The sequence below is a fragment of the Bos mutus genome, chromosome 6 (assembly GCF_027580195.1).
Source record: "Bos mutus isolate GX-2022 chromosome 6, NWIPB_WYAK_1.1, whole genome shotgun sequence".
Classification (NCBI taxonomy): Eukaryota; Metazoa; Chordata; class Mammalia; order Artiodactyla; family Bovidae; genus Bos; species Bos mutus.
Genome location: NC_091622.1, coordinates 19,330,983 through 19,357,012, shown reverse-complemented (window position 1 = coordinate 19,357,012; position 26,030 = coordinate 19,330,983). Strand labels below are relative to the sequence as shown.

The 26,030-nt window shown below is 37.5% G+C and overlaps 1 protein-coding gene across 4 annotated transcripts in view; it reads left to right on the top strand.

Moving 5' to 3' along the window:
- The window catches only part of GSTCD (glutathione S-transferase C-terminal domain containing), a 151,579-nt gene that overhangs the window by 104,562 nt on the left and 20,987 nt on the right, over nt 1–26,030 (top strand). For 3 of the 4 annotated variants that reach the window (XM_070372055.1, XM_070372056.1, XM_070372054.1), the window contains 3 exons: nt 13,058–13,173; nt 13,334–13,378; nt 15,485–15,613. In XM_070372055.1, coding sequence (XP_070228156.1) covers nt 13,058–13,173; nt 13,334–13,378; nt 15,485–15,613 — 290 coding nt within the window. Of the gene's footprint in view, nt 1–13,057; nt 13,174–13,333; nt 13,379–15,484; nt 15,614–18,707; nt 19,545–26,030 lie in introns of those variants that run through there. The other variant, XM_070372057.1, reaches the window with a different exon arrangement.

Genomic DNA, 26,030 nt, shown 5'->3' with positions numbered 1-26,030 from the left:
AAAGAAAGCAGCAGTGTATACTAAACTAGAAAAAAAAAAAGTTGTATTTGTTTTTTCTAAAAAAGACAGTAACTTTAACAAAACAGTGTTTAACAGATAGATAACCCTGTATATATTTGTGTCCTGTTCAAAAAATCTTATAAAGATTTGTCATTCCTGGGGTAGTGGGTAGGAGCCTAGGCCCTGCAGTGAGACTGGCAGAATTTAACCTTGGCTGTACCGTGGTATAACTATATGACCGAGGCAAGTTACTCTTTTTTTTGTAAGATTTATTCATCTCACAATGAAGTAACAGCACCAACCTCCTGACAAAGGACTGAAACAATAAATAAAACATTTTTAGCACATAATAATCATTCAGTTGTGCTAATACCAACAAATAAGAATATCTCATCAGTGACTTTATTTATATATTAGTGATGAAGAAATATATATTTGTATAATTATAATTATCTTCCTCAAACATTCTTTCCCTGATGACCACATCAGTAGTTCTTTCTCTATGAAGTGTTTTTTCCTCTTGTTTCACATGGCTAGATTCTTGTCATTCAGATCTCAGTTTTGTTTGTTGCTCAATAGGACTTTTCTTAGCCACCTAATCTAAAATTCCACCAAGTCAATTTCAACCATATCATTCTATTTTCATTTCCTTCATATCATTTATCACTTTATTTAACTGTTTGTTGTCAAACTCTCTTCCTTGAAATATCAGAATCTCTCTTGCTTTCCATTGAGTTCTAGCTCCTTGATCAGGACTAGATATATAATGAGTGCTTAAATTTTTTTGCTAAATTAATAACTACTCTGCAGAGGTTATAATGAAAGAACCAGAGAGAGGGAGGAAGATAACGAAATTCCAGTTTAGGGAAAAATGTCAGTACCTGCCTTCGCTGAGAGTTGGACATGACTGAGCACTTCTCACTTTCACTTCACTTTTCACTTTCATGCATTGGAGAAGGAAATGGCAACCTGCTCCAGTGTTCTTGCCAGGAGAATCCCAGGGCTGGGGGAGCCTGGTGGGCTGCCGTCTATGGGGTCACGCAGCGTCGGACACAGCTGAAGCGACTTAGCAGCTGTAGCCGCCTTCGCCTGCTCTACCCAGGCCCTGAACTAGTGTATCCATATATCAGTAAACTCCAACCTCCCAAATGGAACAGTTTCAGTGCAGCCTTATTCTTTTAGATCTTTCATCTCTTGTGACTTAGTATAAGTTCTGCCACCCACAAGTGCCCATTGATAAACCTACTTTTCCCTCAACGCTGCTGTCTGGAGACCCCCGTTGGTCTGCTAGTGACCACTCTCTCTAGACCTGTGTGAATATCGATACCACATTTGGTATCTCTTGAATATGTATTTGGATCATTGTCCCCATCTCTACGCATGCCTATACCTGGGTTCCTAACCATTATCTTTTTCTTTCCACCATCCCTTGCTGCTTAGATCCCAACATTCTTTACATTTAGGCTCATAAGGTTTAGGACTATCAGAAAGAGAAAAGAAATAGTAGGACTGGAATTCAAGACTACCTCTGAGGTTTATAGAGGAGTCCCTCTCTAACTTGTAATGAATACCATTGCCTTGGGCTATTAATTCTTATGTATAATAACAGTCCTCTATTTTGGTTATTGTCATAGTATCCAGCACCATTTCTTGTATAGGTTGTTGTTATTCAGTCACTCAATCATGTCTGACTCTTTGCAACCCCATGGACTGCAGCATGCCAGACTTTCCTGTCCTTCACCATCTCCTGGAACTTGCTCAAAATCATGTCCATTGAGTCAGTGATGCCATCCAACCATCTCGTCCTCTATTGTCCCCTTCTCCTCCTGCCTTCAATCTTTCCCAGTATCAGGGTCTTTGCCAATGAATCAGCTCTTTGCATAAGGTGGCCAAAGTATTGGAGCTTCAGCCTCAGCATCAGTCTCTCCAATGAATATTCAGGATTGATTTCCTTTAGGATTGACTGGTTTGATCTCCTTGCAGTCCAAGGGACTCTCAAGAGTCTTCTCCAACTTCACAGTTCATGTATAGGTAGATGCCTGAATAAATACTGTTCAATTATGATAATCCTCACAAATCCAGTGTTAGGATGTCATTCGTATGATCTATAGCTGCATAAATGTACCAACAAGCTTAGTGAGTTGAAAACAACACTTATGTATTTTATTCACAAATCCTCAACTCAGAAGGTCATCTCAGTTGGTACTAGCGGTGAAGAATCCTCCTGCAAACAGAGGAGATGCAGGTTTGATCCCTGGGTCAGGAAGATCCCCTGGAGTAGGAAATGGCACCCCACTCCAGTATTCTTGCTTGGAAAATTCTATGAGCAGAGGAGTCTGGTGGGCTTCAGTTTATGGGGCCACCAAGAGTCAGACACAATTGAGCAGGTGAACACATACACACAACTCAGGTAGGACATGGTAGAACTTGTTTGTTCATACATCATCAGCTGGAGAGAGTTGGCTTCCTAAAGCATGGTTTGTGTTCCGAGAGCAAGTGTCTCAAAAGATAGGATGTGGAACCGACCAGAAGCGTGCACAGTGTTTCTTCTCGGTTACGCCAGTCAAATCTGCACAGAGCTCAATTCAAGGGAGCAGACATGGATGCCACCTCTTGAGGGAAATACTGTATATTAATATAGTATTAATATTATAAAAGAATTGGGGACCATACCACCTTAGATATACACCATTTTCATTTTTTTAATCAAAATGAAATATTTGAAAAAAATCAAACAAGAAAACCTATGAGTCATATCATAGTAGGAGTTGGAATACTATGCACATGAGAAGCTATTTTTAAAAATAGGAAAGTTTAACTTCAGGAAAGTTAACACTCACTATTCAGGTTACTAGTGTATCATTTAACCTAAATACAGTGAAACATCAAATGAAAAGTCAAATTGAGGATTACTTGAATGATCTCAAAAGTTAATGGAAGTATTAAAAGCTCTTACTTTTGTTAATTTAATCCCCTGGAAAAGAAATAAATACTTATATTCTAGAGTTAACTTTTGTTGTTTTAAAGCATTTCAATTTGGTCTTGTGGGCAACTTGGAAGATATTGTGAATTTTTTTTTTCACTAAATTCCAGGGCAAAGAAATGTTTATTTTGTGTGGTGTAAATAACATTTGAATGAAATGAAAATATATGTGTTCAATTAACTGTGGTATTCTGAAGTCAAAAGTTTTATTCATCTTAGAGAAGAAAATAGCAGCAATAAGAAGTTTTTTAAAAAATGTCCACTATTCAATGTATCTAAGCTCTTTTATAAACAAAACTGAAGTTTTGATTTGGCAAACAATGTGGCTATACTTTCTTCGATTTTCATCCCTCAATTCTGTATCTTGCTTGAATACTTTTAGTAGTTATTTTTTAAAAAGATGCTCTGGAATTAGATATTGAAGGGTGAAGGTGCATGCTATATTTGTCAGCATCTATAGTACTATAACATGAAAGATCATCCCAATCTATTTTCTTTTTTTTCTCCTGGATAATCCAGTTTTGCAACAAATTGATTGCTCAGCCTCCCCATGTCACTTTTCTATAAAATTTAAAATTTTGCTACAGTACAAGGTGAGGAAATGGTCTTTTTCTGGAAAGGGTGACAACCAAAGGTCAACTCATTAAACAGAGTGACTTATGAGACCTTCAGATAATACCTTAGTGATATATTCTGCAATATTGAAGTTCAGAACTTAAATTGATCCTTTTTACTGGTAAGCCTGCTTTTGGGAAATTTTATTTAGAGGAAAACTGAAATAAAATACATTTTATGACTGATTCTGAAGAATTAACCTTTTTTCCCTAAGATATGATTGTTAGAGGCTTCCCTCATTTCCCTAGAAAATAACCTTGTTTCCTTGAACACATAAGAAAGGGAACCAGGCCTGGGATTCTAAAATCACAAAGTCATCTGTGTAAGAAATAGAACCCTATTGGAAAGAAGACTGAACCTAAAGTTAGAATCATGGAAATAGCAAGAGAGTTCCAGAAAAACATCTATTTCTGCTTTATTGACTATGCCAAAGCCTTTGACTGTGTGGATCACAAGAAACTGTGGAAAATTCTGAAAGAGATGGGAATACCAGACCACCTGACCTGCCTCTTGAGAAACCTGTATGCAGGTCAGGAAGCAACAGTTAGAAGTGGACATGGAACAACAGACTGGTTTCAAATAGGAAAAGAAGTATGTCAAGGCTGTATATTGTCACCCTGCTTATTTAACTTATATGCAGAGTACATCATGAGAAACGCTGGGCTGGAAGAAGCACAAGCTGGAATCAAGATTGCCGGGAGGAATCTCAATAACCTCAGATATGCAGATGACACCGCCCTTATGGCAGAAAGTGAAGAGGAACTAAAAAAAGCCCCTTAATGAAAGTGAAAGAGGAGAGTGAAAAAGTTGGCTTAAAGCTCAACATTCAGAAAATGAAGATCATGGCATCTGGTCCTATCACTTCATGGGAAATAGATGGGGAAACAGTGGAAACAGTGTCAGACTTTATTTTGGGGGGCTCCAAAATCACTGCAGATGGTGATTGCAGCCATGAAATTAAAAGACGCTTACTCCTTGGAAGGAAAATTATGACCAACCTAGATAGCATATTCAAAAGCAGAGACATTACTTTGCCAACAAAGGTCTGTCTAGTCAAGGCTATGGTTTTTCCAGTAGTCATGTATGGATGTGAGAGTTGGACTATGAAGAAAGCTGAGTGCCAAAGAATTGATGCTTTTGAACTGTGGTGTTGGAGAAGACTCTTGAGAGTCCCTTGGACTACAAGGAGATCCAACCAGTCCATTCTGAAGGAGATCAGCCCTGGGATTTCTTTGGAAGGACTGATGCTAAAGCTGAAACTCCAGTACTTTGGCCACTTCATGTGAAGAGTTGACTCATTGGAAAAGACTCAGATGCTGGGAGGGATTGGGGACAGCAGGAAAAGGGGACGACAGAGGATGAGATGGCTAGATGGCATCACCGACTCGATGGACATGAGTTTGAGTGAACTCCGAGAGTTGGTGATGGACAGGGAGGCCCAGCGTGCTACAATTCATGGGATCACAAGGAGTCGGACATGACTGAGCAACTGAAATGAACTGAACTGAGCTGAAAGTTAGAAATCCTTGGTTAAAAACCCAGCTTCTCTGCCTATCAGCTGTGTGTCTTTAGCAAGTGCTAAGTCTGAGCAGTCTCTTCAGTGCTGTGTCCTCATTTGTGAAAAAAGGAACAGGTTATCCACCTGACAACCTAACAGTCTTGAAGTTAGATGCTCTATCAAATGTGCAGGTGCTTAATAAACTGCAAAGCATCATATAAACAGAAACTGTTATCAATCATCTTAGAAACTTTAATGAAAGAACTATGAATTTTTAAGTTAGGGCTGTTAAAATGTCATAAAATTATTGTACAATGTGGTTAATAATATTCATCTCCTAAGGCCAAGTGTAATGGTTTTTGTACTATTTTAAATAAGGTGTAAGTTCATGAAGGACAGAAATCAAGTGATAGGCATCTTTGTGTCCCTAATGTTGTCTAGAACAAGTCTGTGTAGGTCAGTTTAGTTGGTTGATTTGTTGGTTAAATGATTGATTGAGGTAGTTTATGAGGTCAGTATTCCTCAATTTAGAGAAGAATAAATTGGCTTCTTTTAGCATTTTGAATTTCTAACTAATAATTATTGCTCTAATAATATCTGTAACAAAACTATCAGAGTGAAAATGCCTTCGCACTGATACACTATTGTTGATTTCATAGACTGCACTGTGAGAAGTGTGGATGGGCTGGGGGTGGGAGACAGAGGGCAAAGGTAATAGATGATTAGTGTCTATTGTTAGAAGAATACTGCCACTCTGAGGTTAGTATGGCCAAGAGGATTAGTGAAACCTGCAACTGGCTTTAAAAATTGCAAATTCAGACAATTCTAATTTTCAGTATTTCCAATAAGTAATTTCCAAAATTTAAACAAGTTTCCCCTATCCTAAAGTATAAGCTTCACATTGCTGCTTAGTTTCATGCATCTTCTCAGGCATTTCTTTAGGAATTGTATTCATGCTTTTCTAGTTTTTGGTATAGCTTTAAATGGCAGCTTTCTTATTTCCTCTTAAAAGTTTTCAGAAACTTTTCCATCCCCACCTAAAACACTGTTTCATAGTTGACTCCTTTTTCTATTTCAGTACAGTATACTTTCAAATATGATTGAATTTGTTTTCATACTTAGTACCTTCAAAAGTTAACTGCCTTAAAATGCTGTTTAAGTCATAATTATAGAGAAAATTCATTCATTAAACTTTTATTGAGCACGTGTTATGTGCCTGTCAGTCTCCTAATAGTCTTTCCATTTAATTGGGCCCAAATTTATGTAATTCCAGAAAAAATCATCTGTATCTATTTCATGTAAACAGAAGCAATTTCAGCTAACAGTCCTTTTGGGGATAGTTGGTATAATGAATAATGCCTTAGTAATCATTTTAAAATAAGAAAACTTTTTTCAGTAGTTAATAATAACAGCTTTTACAATGTAAAAAAACAGCCTTTATAGTATAAAAGTGTTTTGGATAGTGACAAGGAGTTTAAAAAAGTAACTTTTTTGTTTTTGTCTTTAAAAAAAAAAAACCTATTATAATAGGAATTCATGTCAGTGTAGCCAGGAGTGAAGAATAGGTTTCAAGCAAAGAGAACAAAATTTATAAAGCAGCTGACTCACCGGCAGTGATATATTCAAGGAACTATAGCCATTTTTCAGAGAGGCTGGAACATAGAGGGTATAGTATGAACTTAGCAGAAAGAGGGTCGGCAAATTAACAGGGCCCAGATCATTAAAGGCCTTGCTTTCTTTCCAAGAAGTTAGGCCTTTTTTCATAAGGCAGAGGGGAGCCTTTAAAAGTATTTTAAGTAAGGACAGGTATTTTCATGGGTAGTTTTGGAAGGGACTTTTTAGTAATATACTCCAGAAAATCACCCATAGTGATGAGCTATGAAAGAGAGAGAGAACCTGGTGTGCACAGCATTTCAGGGACCGCAATGGGGAGAGAAGCCCGGGAAGGAGAGTGAGAAGAATCCAGTAAGGATCCAAAGGCATTCTTGGTCTAGAACAGCAGAGCTTGAAATGATTCAGTGAGTTCAATTTATTTAATTTTATTTTCTTAATTACATCATTTAATGACATTAGTATCAGTTGAGGTTGAATGCTCCACATGAATTTATGAATAATTCTATCTGATTTGTGGATATACTCTATCCAGAATTTAAAATGTTGCAGGATAGCAGTATAAAAGAACATCTTAATATGGAATAATGTAAAAATAACAAAGCTGTCTATTCAAAGAGAACTTGTCTGTAAGGAGCTCTAAGCATACATGTTAAGTATAAAGTAAGACTGTTTTCTCTGCAGCACAAAGAGACAAGATAACAAGCATGCCCTTTCCCATCTGGCCCTGCCAAATTCTCAGGTCTATCCCATGCTCTACCACTTTCTCATGGATCCTCATTTTCAAGCACAAGTGAGCTAATTGCAGTTTCTCCCCTAAATATACCATATCACACTTAAAAAAAATTTTTTTTTCATTTTATTATTTTTTTGGTTGTGCTAGGTCTTTGTGGCTTTGCACAGTCTTTCTCTAGTTGCACAAGTCAGAGCTACTCTTTGTTGCTGCGTGTGAACTTCTCATTGCAGTGGCTTCTCTTGTTGCAGAACACAGGCTCCAGGGCACATGGGCTCAGAACTCGTGGCCCACGGGCGTAGTTGCTCAGTGGCGTGTGGGATCTTCCTGGACCGGGGATCGAACCTGTGTCACCTGCATTGGCAGTCAGATTCTTTATCACTGAACCACCAGGGAAGTCCCTGCCGTGTCATTTTTAGCATGCTTTCCCCACCCATTCTACCTGGCAGGTTTCTGTTCTTCCTCAGAGACTCAGCTGAGATACCCCACATCTCAGTAAAATCCCGAGTGATGTCTCAAACAGGTAGTTCTGTATCTGCAGTGCACATACTTTGCACATAATGAATACTCATAGCTGCATACCGTCTTCTTAGGCATCCTTCTTAGGCACTTCTTAGACACAGGGACTGTCTTACTTTGCATTGTGTCCTCAGCCTGTAGACAACTCCTGGGCATATACTTGGAGCCTAGTGACTCTTCGCAGCATGAAAACCACGGCTACCCTGAAGGTGGAATTTGGGCATCGCTGGCCATTACCCTTTGAAACATGATATTTGTCTTAATGTTTTGGGCTTCTTGAAAACATGAACATGTGTGGTTATTACGTTCCTTCTCACCTGCCAAAGGCCCTATTGGTGCACCCGGTGTATTCAGCTGTCTCGTACCTTCTCTGCAACCTATTACAGGCGTCTCTGCTGGGGAAATTTACTCTTGCCCTCTTGATTTGATAACTTTCCAAACAAAAATGTATTTTAAAAAAATCCCTGCACCATTAGTTTTAGCCATCTCCTTTATCTCCATATTTAATGATTTAAAAAAATTTCACAGAATGAGAGTGGTGTGCTACATCTCAAAGAAATACTTAGAAAACAAAACAGCAAATGAATCTTTTTAAGGCTAAAATGTATCCAAGCACCCATCCATTTTCCTTTTTACCAGTAATTTATAACATTCAAGGTACTTTGTTGCTTCCGACCGAGAAGGAATAAATTAAGAGCTGCCTACGTTGGTGTATGGCAGAAACCAGCACAATATTGTAAAGCAAATATCTTGCAATAAAAAATTTATTTTAAAAAAGCTGCCTGATCTTGAGCACTATTTATTGATGCTAGACTGAGCAGGTGTCCTGACTGCACACGTGCACATTTTCCATCCATGGCTTTTTTTTTTTTTTTTTTTTGGTCCTGCTTTATTTGATGTTTTGAACTGACCAAAAATACCAGTATCCTAATATGGTGCTTCCTTAGTTTAAAAATTGGCTCCTTTACCCTGTACTTTATTTTTGTGTAATGCGAACAATGAAGTTGTCTAAATAATCAGGTTCCTCCTAACTTGATTTAGACAACAGACTCTACTGTAGAAGAATTTACATCGCAGGATAAATAGGATCATTTATATTAAAACACTTGCTTCTTGGGTTTTGTTTTTTCATGATGACACCTAAAGAACCATCATTTTTAGTCAAGTTAAAAAAAAATACTTTTATACATGTAAATGGCATCAGGCACAAGAATATTGGGTTTAAATAAAAAGTACAATTTGGTTTTTAAATGAATACCATATCTCAAAATATGTCTTTCTTTTTTTTCTGATTTAGTTTCTTTATTAGAGTTATTACAGCCCTTAAAACACCAAATTTACTAATGTATTGTCATCTGACAAAGCATAATCAAAATACCACTTTCTTACCTGGTTTAACATATTAAAGATCCTATTCATGTTTCCAGGAGCTTCATAATATTTATAAAACTAGAATGGTGAGGAGGAATTCTTTATTAGATGCAGTTTTTCCATGAAGCACCTAGGCCTCATGCTACTATATTTTTAGTTCAACCTGTGAATGTTATGGGCAATTTAATAGTCTCTGTATTTAAACAGAACCCTGAAAGGTCCCTTTTTGCCTTTATTTAAGCACAGATTCTTCATATGCAAAGAGGCAGGTTTAGCAAGTAAAACAGATCTTCATCAACATTTGCTTTTGAAACAAACCTGAGAAAGTTAGGCCATTCTAAATATCTGATAGAAGTACAGTACAGAACTTACTGTTAGATATTCCATTAAGTAAGTTTTATTTTCTTATCTCCTTATTAACAAAAGATAATTCCTTTTCACTTTCTTTTTTGAAAATCCTTTGGCTAAGAATTGTTAAGAAATCCGCAAACACACCAAAGACTCAAATGCCAGTGCTAGTTTCTTTGCCGCTTGATGGCTCCATTTAATAGCAGCATTTGTGACTCTCACTCTCCCAAGGGCCTCAAAAGTACTTTTCCTTTTTGCCTTCTGATTCCTGCCCCTTCTTCCCCTTCCTTGTTCTTATTCTTCTTCCGCCAAATAAAAACTACACTGCCATAATAAAAATAGACAATTAGGGGGATTTATGACTGGATGCATAGAGGGATGGAAAGATAGAAGTGTGATGAACCAACTCTGCTGCTACTGCTGCTTAGTCACTTCAGTCGTGTCCGACTCTGTGCGACCCCATAGACAGCAGCCCACCAGGCTCCCCCATCCCTGGGATTCTCCAGGCAAGATCACTGGAGTGGGTTGCCATTTCCTTCTCCAATGCATGAAAGTGAAAAGTGAAAGTGAAGTCGCTCAGTCGTGTCCGACCCTCAGCGACCCCATGGACTGCAGCCTACCAGGCTCCTCTGTCCATGGGATTCTCCAGGCAAGAGTACTGGAGTAGGGTGCCATTGTCAACTCTAGTAGGCTGTTAATGGTAGAATCTAGGTAGAGGGTACAAAGTCATTCACTGAATGTTGATTCTTTCAACTTTGCCTTGTGTTTAAAAATTGTCATAATAAAACCTCTTAGGAATGGCTGTCCACAAAATCACAGGGGCTTTTACTAACTGTTTAAATAGTTTGCTATTAGATAAAAATTAAAATAAGTACATGAAACAGTCTTCACAAATGAAGTCACCAAACTATTGATTTCAATGCTTTTCATGTTTGAAATTCACATTAGGCCATGCTAAATAATTAAGAATGCACACAATGAGTCAGGTGTATGATAATGACCATGTTGTTACAGTAGGAAATTGGTTAAATAAATTGGGTATAGGTAGTTAATAAAATTTTCACTGCCATTAAAACTTACAGTGTAAAAACAAATTCATAGACACAAAGATTTATAATGTTTTCTATGCTGTCTAGAAAATTAGGAACTTACGGGTATAGTTGGAAGTACATATATTAAAAATAGAAAAGTACATAGAAAAATGACTTTTTATCTCATATAGATCTTTTTAAATTCACATTTTCTGTTTTTTCCTAAAAGTTTCCCAATGTTTTAATTTTAGTAATGGAAAAAAGAAGGAAAATACAAAAGAAAAAAGCATAATATTTTTCTGTGAAAATGGAGTGGAGAAACTTGTTATCTGTAAATAATTTTTGATCACGCCCAAAAGATTATCTGCATTTTTCCTTTTATATTTATCACTGAACTTCCCTGTAGCTCAAACAGTAAAGAATCTGTCTGTGATGCAGGAGACCAGGATTCGATCCCTGGGTTAGGAAGATCCTCCAGAGAAGGGAATGGCAATCCACTCCAGTATTCTTGCCTGGAGAATTCCATGAACAGAGAAGCCTAGCAGGCTACAGTTTGTGGGGTCGCAAAGAGTCGGACAAGACTGAGCAACTAACACACACACACTTCACTGAAAGCTACCCTTATATTTTTTAAATCTTGCTCTGATGAACAGTGCATTAGAAATATGTTAAAACAAATACTTTTATTCATTTTTCTGAAGATATTTTAGTGGACTTGACCAATGGCTTTTGAAAGGAAAGTTAAGATGTTTTCATATTGCTAGGCCCAAGGCGTTTCGTGCTTGGAAATGCCCTATCTTCTATCTCTAATTACATTAAATTTCTGTGTCTGACTCATGAGGAAAGGAAGCTTCAAAGCAGAAATAAGAAAATCTAATTTATTTCTAAATGCAATAACAATTGATGTATTTTAGACAATGTGACACCTGTGTTCCAAGTGTCTTAACCAGAAGAATTAAGAGTTCACAGATGTGCCAGTTAGAGAATAAAAATGTTTTTATTATTATAGGTCTCTTTTCTCCAAGGAGATTTAAATATGTGCTGAAATTAGATAATCTTTATACTATGTCTCTAAGAGGGATAGAGGGAAGAGACTATTACTGTTAATTTTTATTCCTCCAGTAACAGACACCACCCTTATGGCAGAAAGTGAAGAGGAACTCAAAAGCCTCTTGATGAAAGTGAAAGAGGAGAGTGAAAAAGTTGGCTTAAAGCTCAGTTTTCAGAAAACTAAGATCATGGCATCTGGTCCCATCACTTCATGGGAAATAGATGGGGGAACAGTGGAAACAGTGTCAGACTTTATTTTGGGGGGCTCCAAAATCACTACAGATGGTGACTGCAGCCATGAAATTAAAAGACGCTTACTCCTTGGAAGGAAAGTTATGACCAACCTAGATAGCATATTCAAAAGCAGAGACATTACTTTGCCAACAAAGGTCTGTCTAGTCAAGGCTATGGTTTTTCCAGTAGTCATGTATGGATGTGCGAGTTGGACTGTGAAGAAAGCTGAGCACTAAAGAATTGATGCTTTTGAACTGTGGTGTTGGAGAAAACTCTTGAGAGTCCCTTGGACTGCAAGGAGATCCAACCAGTCCATTCTGAAGGAGATCAGCCCTGGGATTTCTTTGGAAGGAATGATGCTGAAGCTGAAACTCCAGTACTTTGGCCACCTCATGTGAAGAGTTGACTCATTGGAAAAGACTCAGATGCTGGGAGGGATTGGGGGCAGGAGGAGAAGGGGATGACAGAGGATGAGATGGCTGGATGGCATCACCAACTTGATGTACATGAGTTTGGGTGAACTCTGGGAGTTGGTGATGGACAGGGAGGCCTGGCGTGTTGCGATTCATGGGGTCGCAAAGAGTCGGACATGACTGAGTGACTGAACTGAACTGAACTGAACATTTATTAAACTATTTATGACTCTGAAGTTAGTTTTACACTTATTCTTTCCTCTCTTTCAAAGACATTTTTTCATAGATTTTTCTGTCAATGACAATTAAAAGAATAGTTGTGTTAGTCACTCAGTCGTGTCTGACCCATTGGTACCCCACGGACTGCAGCCCAACCAGACTTCTCTGTTCATGGAATTCTCCAGGCAAGAATACTGGAGTGGGTTGCCATTTCCTCCTCCAAAAGAATAGTTAGGTAAGAATAAAAGTAAAATTAAGCAAAAAGAGATTTCACCTCTGGGTTCCAGTTCTCTAATCCTCTCGTGGTGGGTCACATGGAATGGTACTCACTTACGTCTGTGCCAGTCTTCCTATATGCTGCTGGTCTAGTGCACCAGTGCCTTCCCAGTCCCTGCAATACCTAATGTGTCACTGTCTTCATCCCTTTCCCAGGTAAAATGTCCAGTGATCGAGCTTTGAGGAAGCAGCAACAGTTGAACAACCTTGTTTATATGGTGACAAATCAAGCCAAACCTGGAGACAGAATTGTGGATTTCTGCAGTGGTGGGGTATCGTATCTCTTCTTTATTCTCTTTAGCCTTTCCAAGACAAAGTGACTTTACTACCTTACACTCAAGGACATGTTTTTATATGACAAGATTGTTGTCTCAGAATAAACAAAAGCCTGAGAGACCAAAGTTAACTTGTTCCTTTTCTTGCCTTTTTCAGGGCCATGTTGGGATTGTCCTAGCTCACGTGCTGCCATCATGCCAGGTAAAGTCTGAATGATAGATGATAAGAAACTGCACAGTTCAATTAGCTGAGTCTGGCTTATCCCTCTTTGAGTTGATAATCATTCACTGAGGTCAGATATGAGGCACAGGCATTTTATTTTTCGTTGAACTACACTTCTGAGATTCAGAATCTTAGGGGGAAAGAGTTAGGGCCACGTACAGTTTTTATTTTTTATAAAAGAAATAATTATTTAACTATTAAATAATTAATGATGAAACCAGTTTAATTGTCAACATTATTTTGTACTTGAAATACTAGCTTCTGGAACTTGTTGAGCATATTCTTTGGTGCCTTGGTTTTTAGTCATTGTATCAGAATTGTAAAAATATTTTTTAAAGAAAAAGATAAACCCCAGTTCTACCACTCTGATCCACCAAATGCATTTCCCCCCATGTGCTCATTAAACCATTGTTCAGAAGGATGCTTGTGGCTGCAAATTCTAAGACCGCAAATACAATTTCAACCACCTGCTTTCACTCAATCTTATGTCATAAATGTTTTTTTTCCTATTGCAAGTAGTTTTAAATATCATCACTGAAATGTGACTTCATAATATGTTTTTGAGTAAATGTACTGTAATTTATACAATCACCATCACCATTTGTTAGAAGTTTGTGCCATTTTTAGTCTTTTGTCATAGTAAATCATTTCCTCCCAGCTTTTAGCATAAAAGCTAGAACTTAATGTCATTTTTTCAAATTACAATTCTTTGCTTGTGAGCTCTCTGGAAATTACAAAATAATTAAAGTGATTATTCTCAGAAGGAAAAATGTGGAAGAACTCATAAACTGGCCAGAATGATAGAGAGTGGAAGACATTATTCTTTATCTTTCTTAGTAAATAAATGAGGACTATGAGGAGAAAGAGGCAGGCATCTGTTTCATCACCAAGGAAAACAACAATTTCGTGGTTGGAGTAAGAGGAAGAGAGCTCACAGAGCAGAATCCTGGAGATGCAGAGTCAGGGTCTGGTGTCTTTTTTTCCCTTCCTAAAAGGTCTGGAAACTTAGAGATGTTGAAATTGGAGAAGGAAAATCTTGGCTAGAATAAAGGCTGGAAACCTTTGACACCAAATATCCTCTGACAAGCTTTTTATACAAAAAGGTCCAGAATTTTTCCATAAAGACCAAAGTAAGGACAAAATAAGGACCAAACTAAGAATGAGAATGATGAAAGTGACCTAAGTCTGCCCACTTTTCTTCATCCACATCAGTGATGGCTCCTGTCTTCCTTGGCCTGGCTTACTATCAGAAATTTGTAACTTGCTGCCGTGCTTTTGCCTTGGCCCCACCAATCCATACTATGCATTGCAAGCAACTGGTTGTCCTTTTATCCCATGTGATCTTGACTCCCATTACCTCTCCAGTCTGATTTCTACTCTCCACACCCTGTCTCCCCACTCCAAGCTCCAGCATCGCTCACTGTACCCCAACTATACCAGTCTTCTCAGTTCTTCAAACCCACTGTATCTTTCTCACCTTGGGCCTTTATACATGTCCCTCTCTCCACCAGAAACACTCCTTCATTCCTCCAGCTAATTTCTATTCATTTTTCAGGCCTCAATTAATGTTATTCTTTAATATTAAATGACTAAAACCTCTCTTAGTCATCAAGTTTACATGCTTTGATAACACATTATATGTCTTTGATTAAGCACTCACCGCTCGCTGTATTATAATTACCTGTCTCACTTGTATCACCATATCTATAAGCTCCAAGGGTTCAAGGACCTTGTTTGCTTTTGTACTGTACTATCTGGCATATGTCCTAGCACAGGATAGAGAAAATGAAGTGAAAGTGAAAATCACTCAGTCGTGTCTGACTCTGCGACCCCATGGACAGTATAGCCTGCCAGACTCCTCTGCCCGTGAAATTCTCCAGGCCAGAATACTAGAGTGGGTAGCTGTTCCCTTCTCCAAGGGATCTTTCCAGCCCAGAGATCCAACCCAGGTCTCCCACAGCACAACAATAAGGATCAATATAATATGATCAACATTATTAAAGCTAGTAAATACAGTAATAATAGTTGGCTTTAATGTCTAAACTAGTTTACTGAATATACTATTGTTTCCTGTGTGAAATCTAGGTTATACTAATAGAAAACAAGGAATTATCATTAATTCGTGCTAAGAAGAGAAGTGATGAACTAGGTTTAAGCAACATTTGGTTCATTCAAGCAAATATGGAGTATTTTACAGGGATGTTTAATATTGGGGTAAGTAATCACGCAATTTCAGTTTCTTTAACTAAATAAGAGAAATGAAATGTCCTAGAGTAAATAAAGGAGATACATTTATTTTCTTTGCTAAACAAGAAATTTATAACTTTTGTTTTCTACTATCTATAAAGTATACCTTATTAATGAATATTACTTCATTCACAGCATTTTATTATTATATGGTAAAGATAATATTTGTTCCTCTACCAGACAAGAACTTTATTTTCTTCACTGCAAAATCCCCAGTGCCTGAAAAAATGTTTGACACATGGCAAGTACTTTAAAAATAGTCACTAATTGAATGAATTCTAATGAAGATGACTTCCCTTGGTTTATTCTACATTTTTAGAAGGTAGTGAAAGAAAAACAGAATATAATAGAGTTTGTTTATATGTGTAACTAATTCACTTTGCTAAACACCTGAAACTAACAGATTTAAATCAACTATACTCCAATTGAAAAAAAATAAGCTGCAAATACTTGAGTTGCTTTCAGATAATTCTTTCTTTAGCAAGGATTTGATATTTTCATGTATTCTGAGCTTCTAGTATAAAATCTATCGGTGATGTTTTTGAAACCTTCAAATCAGATTGTTGTTGTTTGATACCACTAGAAGACCAAAGATAATGTGATTGTGTCAGTTCATTTAAATCCAGGGTTGTACACTCTGGTGGAATTTGAGTTTCAATAAGATGTTAGCATTGCTGCTGTTCTTGTATCTGTTTTGAATGTTTTTCCTTATTTTTAGAGTACTAAATGCTTGATGTAGAAAGCTACATAATAATATAAGGAAGAATCACCAGTATTTCTGCTAGTGAGAGATAATACTATCAAAACCCTTTAGTCTTTGTGTATTTATACACACAAACAAATGCATATTTACATACACCTTGAGATCCTGCTTTACCTGAAATTGTCATAAATACTTTCCCTACTCATTAATCATGTTCCTTTTCTATTGTTATTATACTTGTTATTTATTATATGTGTCTAATGATGTATCAATTAAGACTTTTGATTCCTTTGCCTAATCACTTTACAGGAAGGTTGTGCTAACTTGCATTCCCAACTGGTTATGGTCACATAGCATATACAATGGGCTTGTATAGTTGAAATTCTTGTCCAATCTTAGAAGTCCAGACCTTTCATAGTACTTTTGATTTTTGTTCAGTCAGTGAAATTCATTTCTTAAATATCAACTTCTGTAAAATTGTGAGACTTATTGTTATATAGCCTGAAAAGAATGCAATGTGTTTCCTTTGTGGATATAATATAGATTGGTTATCTCAAGCAAAGCTTATGGAAAGAGAAGTAAACTTTTAAGAAACCTGTTAGGAAGGATATTCAGGAAAATATAGATATCTGATACAGCAAGTTCAAATTAAATATATATTTATGTACCACCTAAATTTTACATAAATGTTGAGGTGGAAGATAAAGCTTCTCCCTAAAACAGGCCATTAAACCAATGTCCATGTTACCAGTACACCAGGAAGAGTGTATAAGGTAGCATTTACTTACCTCTCAAATCACAAAATTCCCAGCCGATCAACCATGTATCTCTTTACCCTTCCATGGCTTGTAGGTGATAAATCATTCTGACACATTCTTATACCTTTCAAGGTCGTGTAATTCACTAACACCAACTAGCAAAGTATATGTCTTTTGGGAAGTGACATTTTTCCCTTTCAAGGTCGTGTAATTCACTAACACCAACTAGCAAAGTATATGTCTTTTGGGAAGTGACATTTTTCTCTATATCTCATAATAATATACCCATAATGGTTTTTTTTTTCTTTCATAATTACCTTTGTCAAGATATATGGAAAATAAATTAAAATTACTTGGAGGATTAAACCAAAATTAGATTTAAGAATATAATTTGCCTAGGAGGATTAATTGAAGTATTGTCAGTAGATAAATCAAACCAAATGCATCAGTGGCTCTTTTATATGAAATAGACTCTAGTGAACACACTGTAGCTAGAGAGGAAATCAGAATAACCAGGTATTGGGAATGTAGTAAAGCTCTATTAATTCAGTTTTGTGGTATTTCAAATAAGAGTTTGCTGCTACTGCTGCTAAGTCGCTTCAGTCGTGTCTAACTCTGTGCGACCCCATAGACAGCAGCCCACCAGGCTCCTCTGTCCCTGGGATTCTCCAGACAAGAACACTGGAGTGGGTTGCCATTTCCTTCTTAATGCATGCATGCATGCTAAGTTGCTTCAGTCATGTCCGACTCTGTGCGACCCTATGGACAGCAGCCCACCAGGCTCCTCTGTCCACAGGATTCTCTAGGCAAGAATACTGGAGTGGGTTGCCATTTCCTTCTCCAAAATAAGGGCTTAGTTAGTGTTTATCTTTGCTTAGTAAATGCCTTTTCTTTTGCTATTTTTCTCTGGACATAAAAATCAATGCTGTAAACAAGATTTTAAAGGGAGATTTTTAAAGTCCTCAAACCAACTATCTTTAGAAACGTCAAACAAATCAATTATATGTAAGAATTGAAATACTTATTATTTGTCTTATCTCCATTAATACAATGACCTGTATCAGGCAAAAATGAATAGATTTACTAACTTTGTAAAACTAGTGTGACTTGAAATAATGGAAGAAAACAAATCTAAATACTTTTAGGTCTTTCAACAAGGTCTTCCATCACCCCAAGGGCTGTGCTTCCCCCTTGTAACCAGAATCAGTGAGGTAATACCATATTCCAAAGAGCATTTGTAGTTTCTGACTTTCCCTTGTGTTTATTTGAGAAATGTATTTGCTTAGAAATACAAATATCTAATAAGCTTATTAGAAACATTCAAAGTCTCTAGTAACCAAATGCATTTCAACTTGAACAACAATGATATTCTGTTCTTGTTCTTAGTATTTGCAAGGATTTTAAAAATATTACTCATTGACTGTAAGACTTCTGTGAGGAGCCCACATCATATAGGAGCTTTGAAACTTTTCATTAACATGATATTTGTAATGATTTGTTAATGACATGAAATGTTAGTTATAATGGTAAACAGAGAAATTTTTATTAACATAATTGTTCTGTGCATCCATGCTCACTCATCGTGCCCAACTCTTTGCAGCCCCATGGACTGTAGCCCACCAGGCTTCTCTGTCCAGGCAAGAATTTTCCAGGCAAGAATACTGGAGTGAGTTGCCATTTCCTACTCCGAGGAAACATATTGGTTAAGAGAATGCATTTTAAAATTGAATTTAACTTGTGCTAAAGTCTCAGAGTTGCCACTTACTCGTTGTAATTCCAGGATTCCTTCAGAAGCTAGAATCATCTCCTTAATCAAAGAGGTTAAAAGAGCCTCCTCTACAGAATCAGAACAATCCCCAGAGAAAATACTATAGCTATAATTAAAAAAAAAAAAGAAAGAAAAAAACAGCTGACCACCTGATTACATAGTCACTAAGGAAGTTTACCTTCAAGCCTTTCACTCAAACCTCCATCAACTTTTTAGAGATTCACTCTTGTATGAACAGGCAACTGAGGAATATCAAGTGTGGAAAACTTCCAAAATAGAGGAGATCAAAGCAAAAACCATGACAAAGCATCTCCTTTTTATTCAAGGAGAGCTCAGAGAAGATACTGCATGAATGAAACAAAGGTAAAATGAAAAAGAAGTGAACCATCAGAGAACAAGAAAGAATAAAACATGCTAGCTCAAATAAAAAGCAAGTGGAAAATCTAAAACATGAAGTATAGGACATCATTTGAAAAAACAGGACAAAAAAATGATAGGGACTGAAAGAAGCATTTTTTTCCAATAGAGATTTAGTCTATGAATCCAATACGTCAATAGTAGGAGAACCAGATACAGAAAACAGATAAAATGATGGAGAGAAAAATATCAAAGAATTAACATAAGAAAATGTGTAAGTAATGAAAAATATGTTTCTCTTATCTGAAAAAGCCCACTTAAATAAATGACCAAAAGCAAGGCACATTGTTGGGGGGCGGGGGGAGGGGAAGACTGTTGTGATAAAAAGAAGTTCCTGACAGTTTCCAAAGAGAAAAAACAAATAGGTCACAAACAGAAAATTTGAAATCAAAATGCCATCACACTTCTTAATAGCCACATGGAAAGCTAGAAGACACTGAAGCAATGCCTTCAAAATTCTAAAAGACACTTTCCAACCTAAAATGTTATGCCTGACCAATCAACAATCATGTATGCAAGTAATAAAGAAAATGTCAAGATCTCAAGAAAATGTACATCAGGAAACTATGTAGAAGATGTGTTTCACCAAAATAAGACAACACAGAAATACAAAGGATCATAAGAGACTACTATCAGCAATTATATGCTAATAAAATGGACAACATGGAAGAAATGGACAAATTCTTAGAAAAGTACAACTTTCCAAAACTCAACCAGGAAGAAATAGAAAATCTTAACAGACCCATCACAAGCACAGAAATTGAAACTGTAATCAAAAATCTTCCAGCAAACAAAAGCCCAGGTCCAGACGGCTTCACAGCTGAATTCTACCAAAAATTTAGAGAATAGCTAACACCTATCCTACTCAAACTCTTCCAGAAAATTGCAGAGGAAAGTAAACTTCCAAACTCATTCTATGAGGCCACCATTACCCTAATACCAAAACCTGACAAAGATCCCACAAAAAAAGAAAACTACAGGCCAATATCACTGATGAACATAGATGCAAAAATCCTTAACAAAATTCTAGCAATCAGAATCCAACAACACATTAAAAAGATCATACACCATGACCAAGTTGGGCTTTATCCCAGGGATGCAAGGATTCTTCAATATCCTCAAATCAATCAATGTAATACACCACATTAACAAATTGAAAAATAAAAGCCATATGATTATCTCAATAGATGCAGAGAAAGCCTTTGACAAAATTCAACATCCATTTATGATAAAAACTCTCCAGAAAGCAGGAATAGAAGGAACATACCTCAACATAATAAAAGCTATATATGATAAGCCCACAGCAAATATTATCCTCAGTGGTGAAAAATTGAAAGCATTTCCCCTAAAGTCAGGAACAAGACAAGGGTGCCCACTTTCACCATTACTATTCAACATAGTATTGGAAGTTTTGGCCACAGCAATCAGAGCAGAAAAAGAAATAAAAGGAATCCAAATTGGAAAAGAAGAAGTAAAACTCTCCCTGTTTGCAGACGACATGATCCTCTACATAGAAAACTCTAAAGACTCCACCAGAAAATTACTAGAACTCATCAATGATTATAGTAAAGTTGCAGGATATAAAATCAACACACAGAAATCCCTTGCATTCCTATACACTAATAATGAGAAAATAGAAAGAGAAATTAAGGAAACAATTCCATTCACCATTGCAATGGAAAGAATAAAATATTTAGGAATATATCTACCTAAAGAAACTAAAGACCTATATATAGAAAACTATAAAACACTGGTGAAAGAAATCAAAGAGGACACTAATAGATGGAGAAATATACCATGTTCATGGATTGGAAGAATCAATATAGTGAAAATCAGTATACTACTCAAAGCAATTTATAGATTCAATGCAATCCCTATCAAGCTACCAATGGTATTCTTCACAGAGCTAGAACAAATAATTTCACAATTTCTATGGAATTACAAATAACCTCGAATAGCCAAAGCTATCTTGAGAAAGAAGAATGGAACTAGAGGAATCAACCTACCTGACTTCAGGCTCTACTACAAAGCCACAGTCATCAAGACAGTATGGTACTGGCACAAAGACAGAAATATAGATCGATGGAACAAAATAGAAAGCCCAGAGACAAATCCATGCACATATGGACACCTTATCTTTGACAAAGGAGGCAAGAATGTACAATGGATTAAAGACAATTTCTTTAACAAGTGGTGCTGGGAAAACTGGTCAACCACTTGTAAAAGAATGAAACTAGAGCACTTTCTAACACCATACACAAAAATAAACTCAAAATGGATTAAAGATCTAAATGTAAGACCAGAAACTATAAAACTCCTAGAGGAGAACATAGGCAAAACACTCTCCGACATATATCACAGCAGGATCCTCTATGACCCACCTCCCAGAATATTGGAAATAAAAGCAAAAATAAACAAATGGGACCTAATTAAACTTAAAAGCTTCTGCACATCAAAGGAAACTATAAGCAAGGTGAAAAGACAGCTTTCAGAATGGGAGAAAATAATAGCAAATGAAGCAACTGACAAACAACTCATCTCAAAAATATACAAGCAACTCCTACAGCTCAACTCCAGAAAAATAAATGACCCAATCAAAAAATGGGCCAAAGAACTAAATAGACATTTCTCCAAAGAAGACATACAGATGGCTAACAAACACATGAAAAGATGCTCAACATCACTCATTATCAGAGAAATGCAAATCAAAACCACTATGAGGTACCATTTCACGCCAGTCAGAATGGCTGCGATCCAAAAGTCTACAAGCAATAAATGCTGGAGAGGGTGTGGAGAAAAGGGAACCCTCTTACACTGTTGGTGGGAATGCAAACTAGTACAGCCACTATGGAGAACAGTGTGGAGATTCCTTAAAAAACTGGAAATAGAACTGCCTTATGATCCAGCAATCCCACTGCTGGGCATACACACTGAGGAAACCAGAATTGAAAGAGCCACGTGTACCCCAATGTTCATCGCAGCACTGTTTATAGTAGCCAGGACATGGAAGCAACCTAGATGTCCATCAGCAGATGAATGGATAAGAAAGCTATGGTACATATACACAATGGAGTATTACTCAGCCATTAAAAAGAATACATTTGAATCAGTTCTAATGAGGTGGATGAAACTGGAGCCTATTATACAGAGTGAAGTAAGCCAGAAAGAAAAACACCAATACAGTATACTAACGCATATATAAGGAATTTAGAAAGATGGTAACAATAACCATGTATGCGAGACAGCAAAAGAGACACTTATGTATAGAACAGTCTTTTGGACTCTGTGGGAGAGGGAAAGGGTGGGATGATTTGGGAGAATGGCATTGAAATATGTATAATATCATATATGAAATGAGTCACCAGTCCAGGTTTGATGCACGATGCTGGATGCTTGGGGCTGGTGCACTGGGACGACCCAGAGGGATGGTATGGGGAGGGAGGAGGGAGTAGTGTTCAGGATGGGGAACACATGTATACCTGTGGCAGATTCATTTCGATATATGGCAAAACCAATACAATATTGTAAAGTTAAAAAAAAAAAAAAAGTTGGACTTATCATATCCTAAAAAAAAAAAATAAATAATAATAAAAAGGAATCAGTTCAGTCACTTACTTGTGTCTGACTCTTTGTGACCCCATGGACTACAGCATGCCAGGCCTCCCTGTCCATCACCAACTCCCAGAGTTTACTCAAACTCATGTACATTGAGTCGGTGATACCATCCAACCATCTCATCCTCTGTCGTCCCCTTCTCCTCCTGCCTTCAGTCTTTGCCAGCATCAGGGTCTTTTCCAATGAGTCAGTTCTCTGCATCTTGTGGTCAAAGTATTGGAGGTTCAGCTTCAGCAAAAGTCCTTCCAATGAATATTCAGAACTGATTTCCTCTAGGATGGACTGGTTGGATCTCTTTGGTGTCCAAAAGACTCTCAAGAGTCTTCTCCAACACTACAGTTCAAAAGCATCAATTCTTCGGCACTCAGCTTTTTTATAGTCCAATTCTCACACCCGTACATGACTACAGGAAAAACTATAGCTTAGACTAGACGGACCTTTGTCAGCAAAGTAATGTCTCTGCTTTTTAATATGCTATCTAGGTTGGTTGTAACTTTTCTTCCAAGGAGTAAGTGTCTTTCAATTTCATGGCTGCAGTCACCATCTGCAGTGATTTTGGAGCCTCCCCCCCTCAAAAAGTCTGTCAGTGTTTCCACTGTTTCCCCATCTATTTGCCAAGAAGTCATGGGACCAGATGCCATGATCTTAGTTTTCTGAATGTTGAGTTTTAAGCCAAATTAAACTGCTGATTAAACTTAAACTCTCTTCTTTCACTTTCACCAAGAGATTCTTTAGTTCTTCTTCGCTTTCTGCCATAAGGGTGGTGTCATCTGCATATCTGAGGTTATTGATATTTCTCCTGGCAATCTTGATTCCAAATTGTGCTTCATGCTATCTGGCATTTCTCATAATGTACTCTGCATATAAGTTAAATAAGCAGGGTAACAATATACAGCCTTGACGTACTCCTTTTCCTATTTGGAACCAATCCATTGTTCCATGTCTGGTTCTAACTGTTGCTTCTTGACCTGCATACAGGTTTCTCAGGAGGCAGGTAAGGTGGTCTGGTATTCCCATCTCTTTAAGACCTTTCCACAGTTTGTTGTGATCCATACAGTCAAAGGGTTTGGCATAGTCAATAAAGCAGAAGTAGATGTTTTTCTGGAACTCTCTTGCTTTTTCCATGATCCAGAGGATGTTGGCAATTTGACCTCTGATTCCTCTGCCTTTTCTAAATCCAGCTTGAACATCTGGAAGTTCATGGTTCATGTACTGTTGAAGCCTGGCTTGGAGAATTTTGAGCATTACTTTACTAGTGTGTGAGATGAGTGCAGGTGTATGGTAGTTTGAGCATTCTTTGGCATTGTCTTTCTTGGGATTAGAATGAAAACTCACCTCTTCCAGTCCTGTGGCCACTGCTAAGTTTTCCAAATTTGCTGGCATATTGAGTGCAGCACTTTCACAGCATCATCTTTTAGGATTTGAAATAGCTCAACTGGAATTCCATCACCTCCACTAGCTTTGTTCATGGTGATGCTTCCTAAGGCCTACTTGACTTCACATGCCAGGATGTCTGGCTCTAGGTGAGTGATCACACCATCATGATTCTTTGGGTCATGAAGATCTTTTTTGTATAGTTCTTCTGTGTATTCTTCCCACCTCTTCTTAATACCTTCTGCTTCTGTTAGGTCCATACCACTTCTGTCCTTTATTGAGCCCATCTTTGCATGAAATGTTCCCTTGGTATCTCTAATTTTCTTGAAGAGATCTCTAGTCCCATTCTATTGTTTCCTCTATTTTTTGCATTGATCACTGAGGAAGGCTTTCTTATCTCTCCTTGCTATTCTTTGGAAGTCTGCATTCAAATGTTTATATCTTTTCTCCTTTGCCTTTCACCTCTCTTCTTTTTACGGCTCTTTGTAAGCCTTCCTGAGACAACTATTTTGCCTTTTTGCATTTCTTTTTCTTGGGGATGGCCTTGATCACTGCCTCCTGTACATTGTCATAAACCTCAGTCCATAGTTCTTCAGGCACTCTGTCTATCAAATCTAATCCCTTGAATCTATTTTTCACTTCCACTGTATAATTGTAAGGGATTTGATTTAGGTCATACCTGAATGGTCTAGAACTAACATCCAAAAAAGATGTCCTTTTCATTATAGGGGACTGGAATGCAAAAGTAGGAAGTCAAGAAACACCTGGAGTAACAGGCAAATTTGGCATTGGAGTACAGAATGAAGCAGAGCAAAGGCTAATAGAGTTTTGCCAAGAGAACACACTGATCATAGCAAAGCCCTTTTCCAACAACACAAGAGAAGAGTCTACACATGGACATCACCAGATGGTCAATACTAAAATCAGATTGATTATATTCTTTGCAGCCAAAGATGGAGAAGCTCTATACAGTCAGCAAAAACAAGACCAGGACCTGACTGTGGCTCAGAGCATGAACTCCTTATTGCCAAATTCAGACTTAAATTGAAGAAACAGGGAAAACCACTAGACTACTCAATGGACATGAGTTTGAGTAAACTCTAGGAATTGGTGATGGACAGGGAGGCCCGGCGTACTGTAGTCCATGGGGTCGCAAAGAGTCAGACATGACTGAGTGACTGAACTGAACTGAACTGAATGGTCTAGTGCTTTTCCCTACTTTCTTCAATTTAAATATGAATTTGGCCATAAGAATTCATGATCTGAGCCACAGTCAGCTCCCTGTCTTATTTTTGGTGACTGTACAGGGTTTCTCCGTCTTTGGCTGGATGAAAGATGTACTAAAAGGGAATGCTGCTGCTGCTGCTAAGTCACTTCAGTCGTGTCCGACTCTGTGTGACCCCATAGACAGCAGCCACCAGGCTCCGCTAACCCTGGGATTCTCCAGACAAGAACACTGGAGTGGGTTGCCATTTCCTTCTCCAGTGCATGAAAGTGAAAAGGAATAAGTGGTATCTAATACAAGAGTGGGTGAAGGGACTGCTTAGTGTGATGGCAAAGGAAAGTCACAGGACCAGACAGAGCTAGGTGTTAGGCCTAGAAAGCTGTGAATCCAGGTTTTAGTAAAAGGTCAGAAGGCCCAGGAAAGATGTCTTCAGGAAAGAAAAATGGAACAGGCCAATTATTTGACAATTTTCACATAGTGGAAAATTGTACCATAGAACATTTTACAGAACTTTTGTGCAGGGA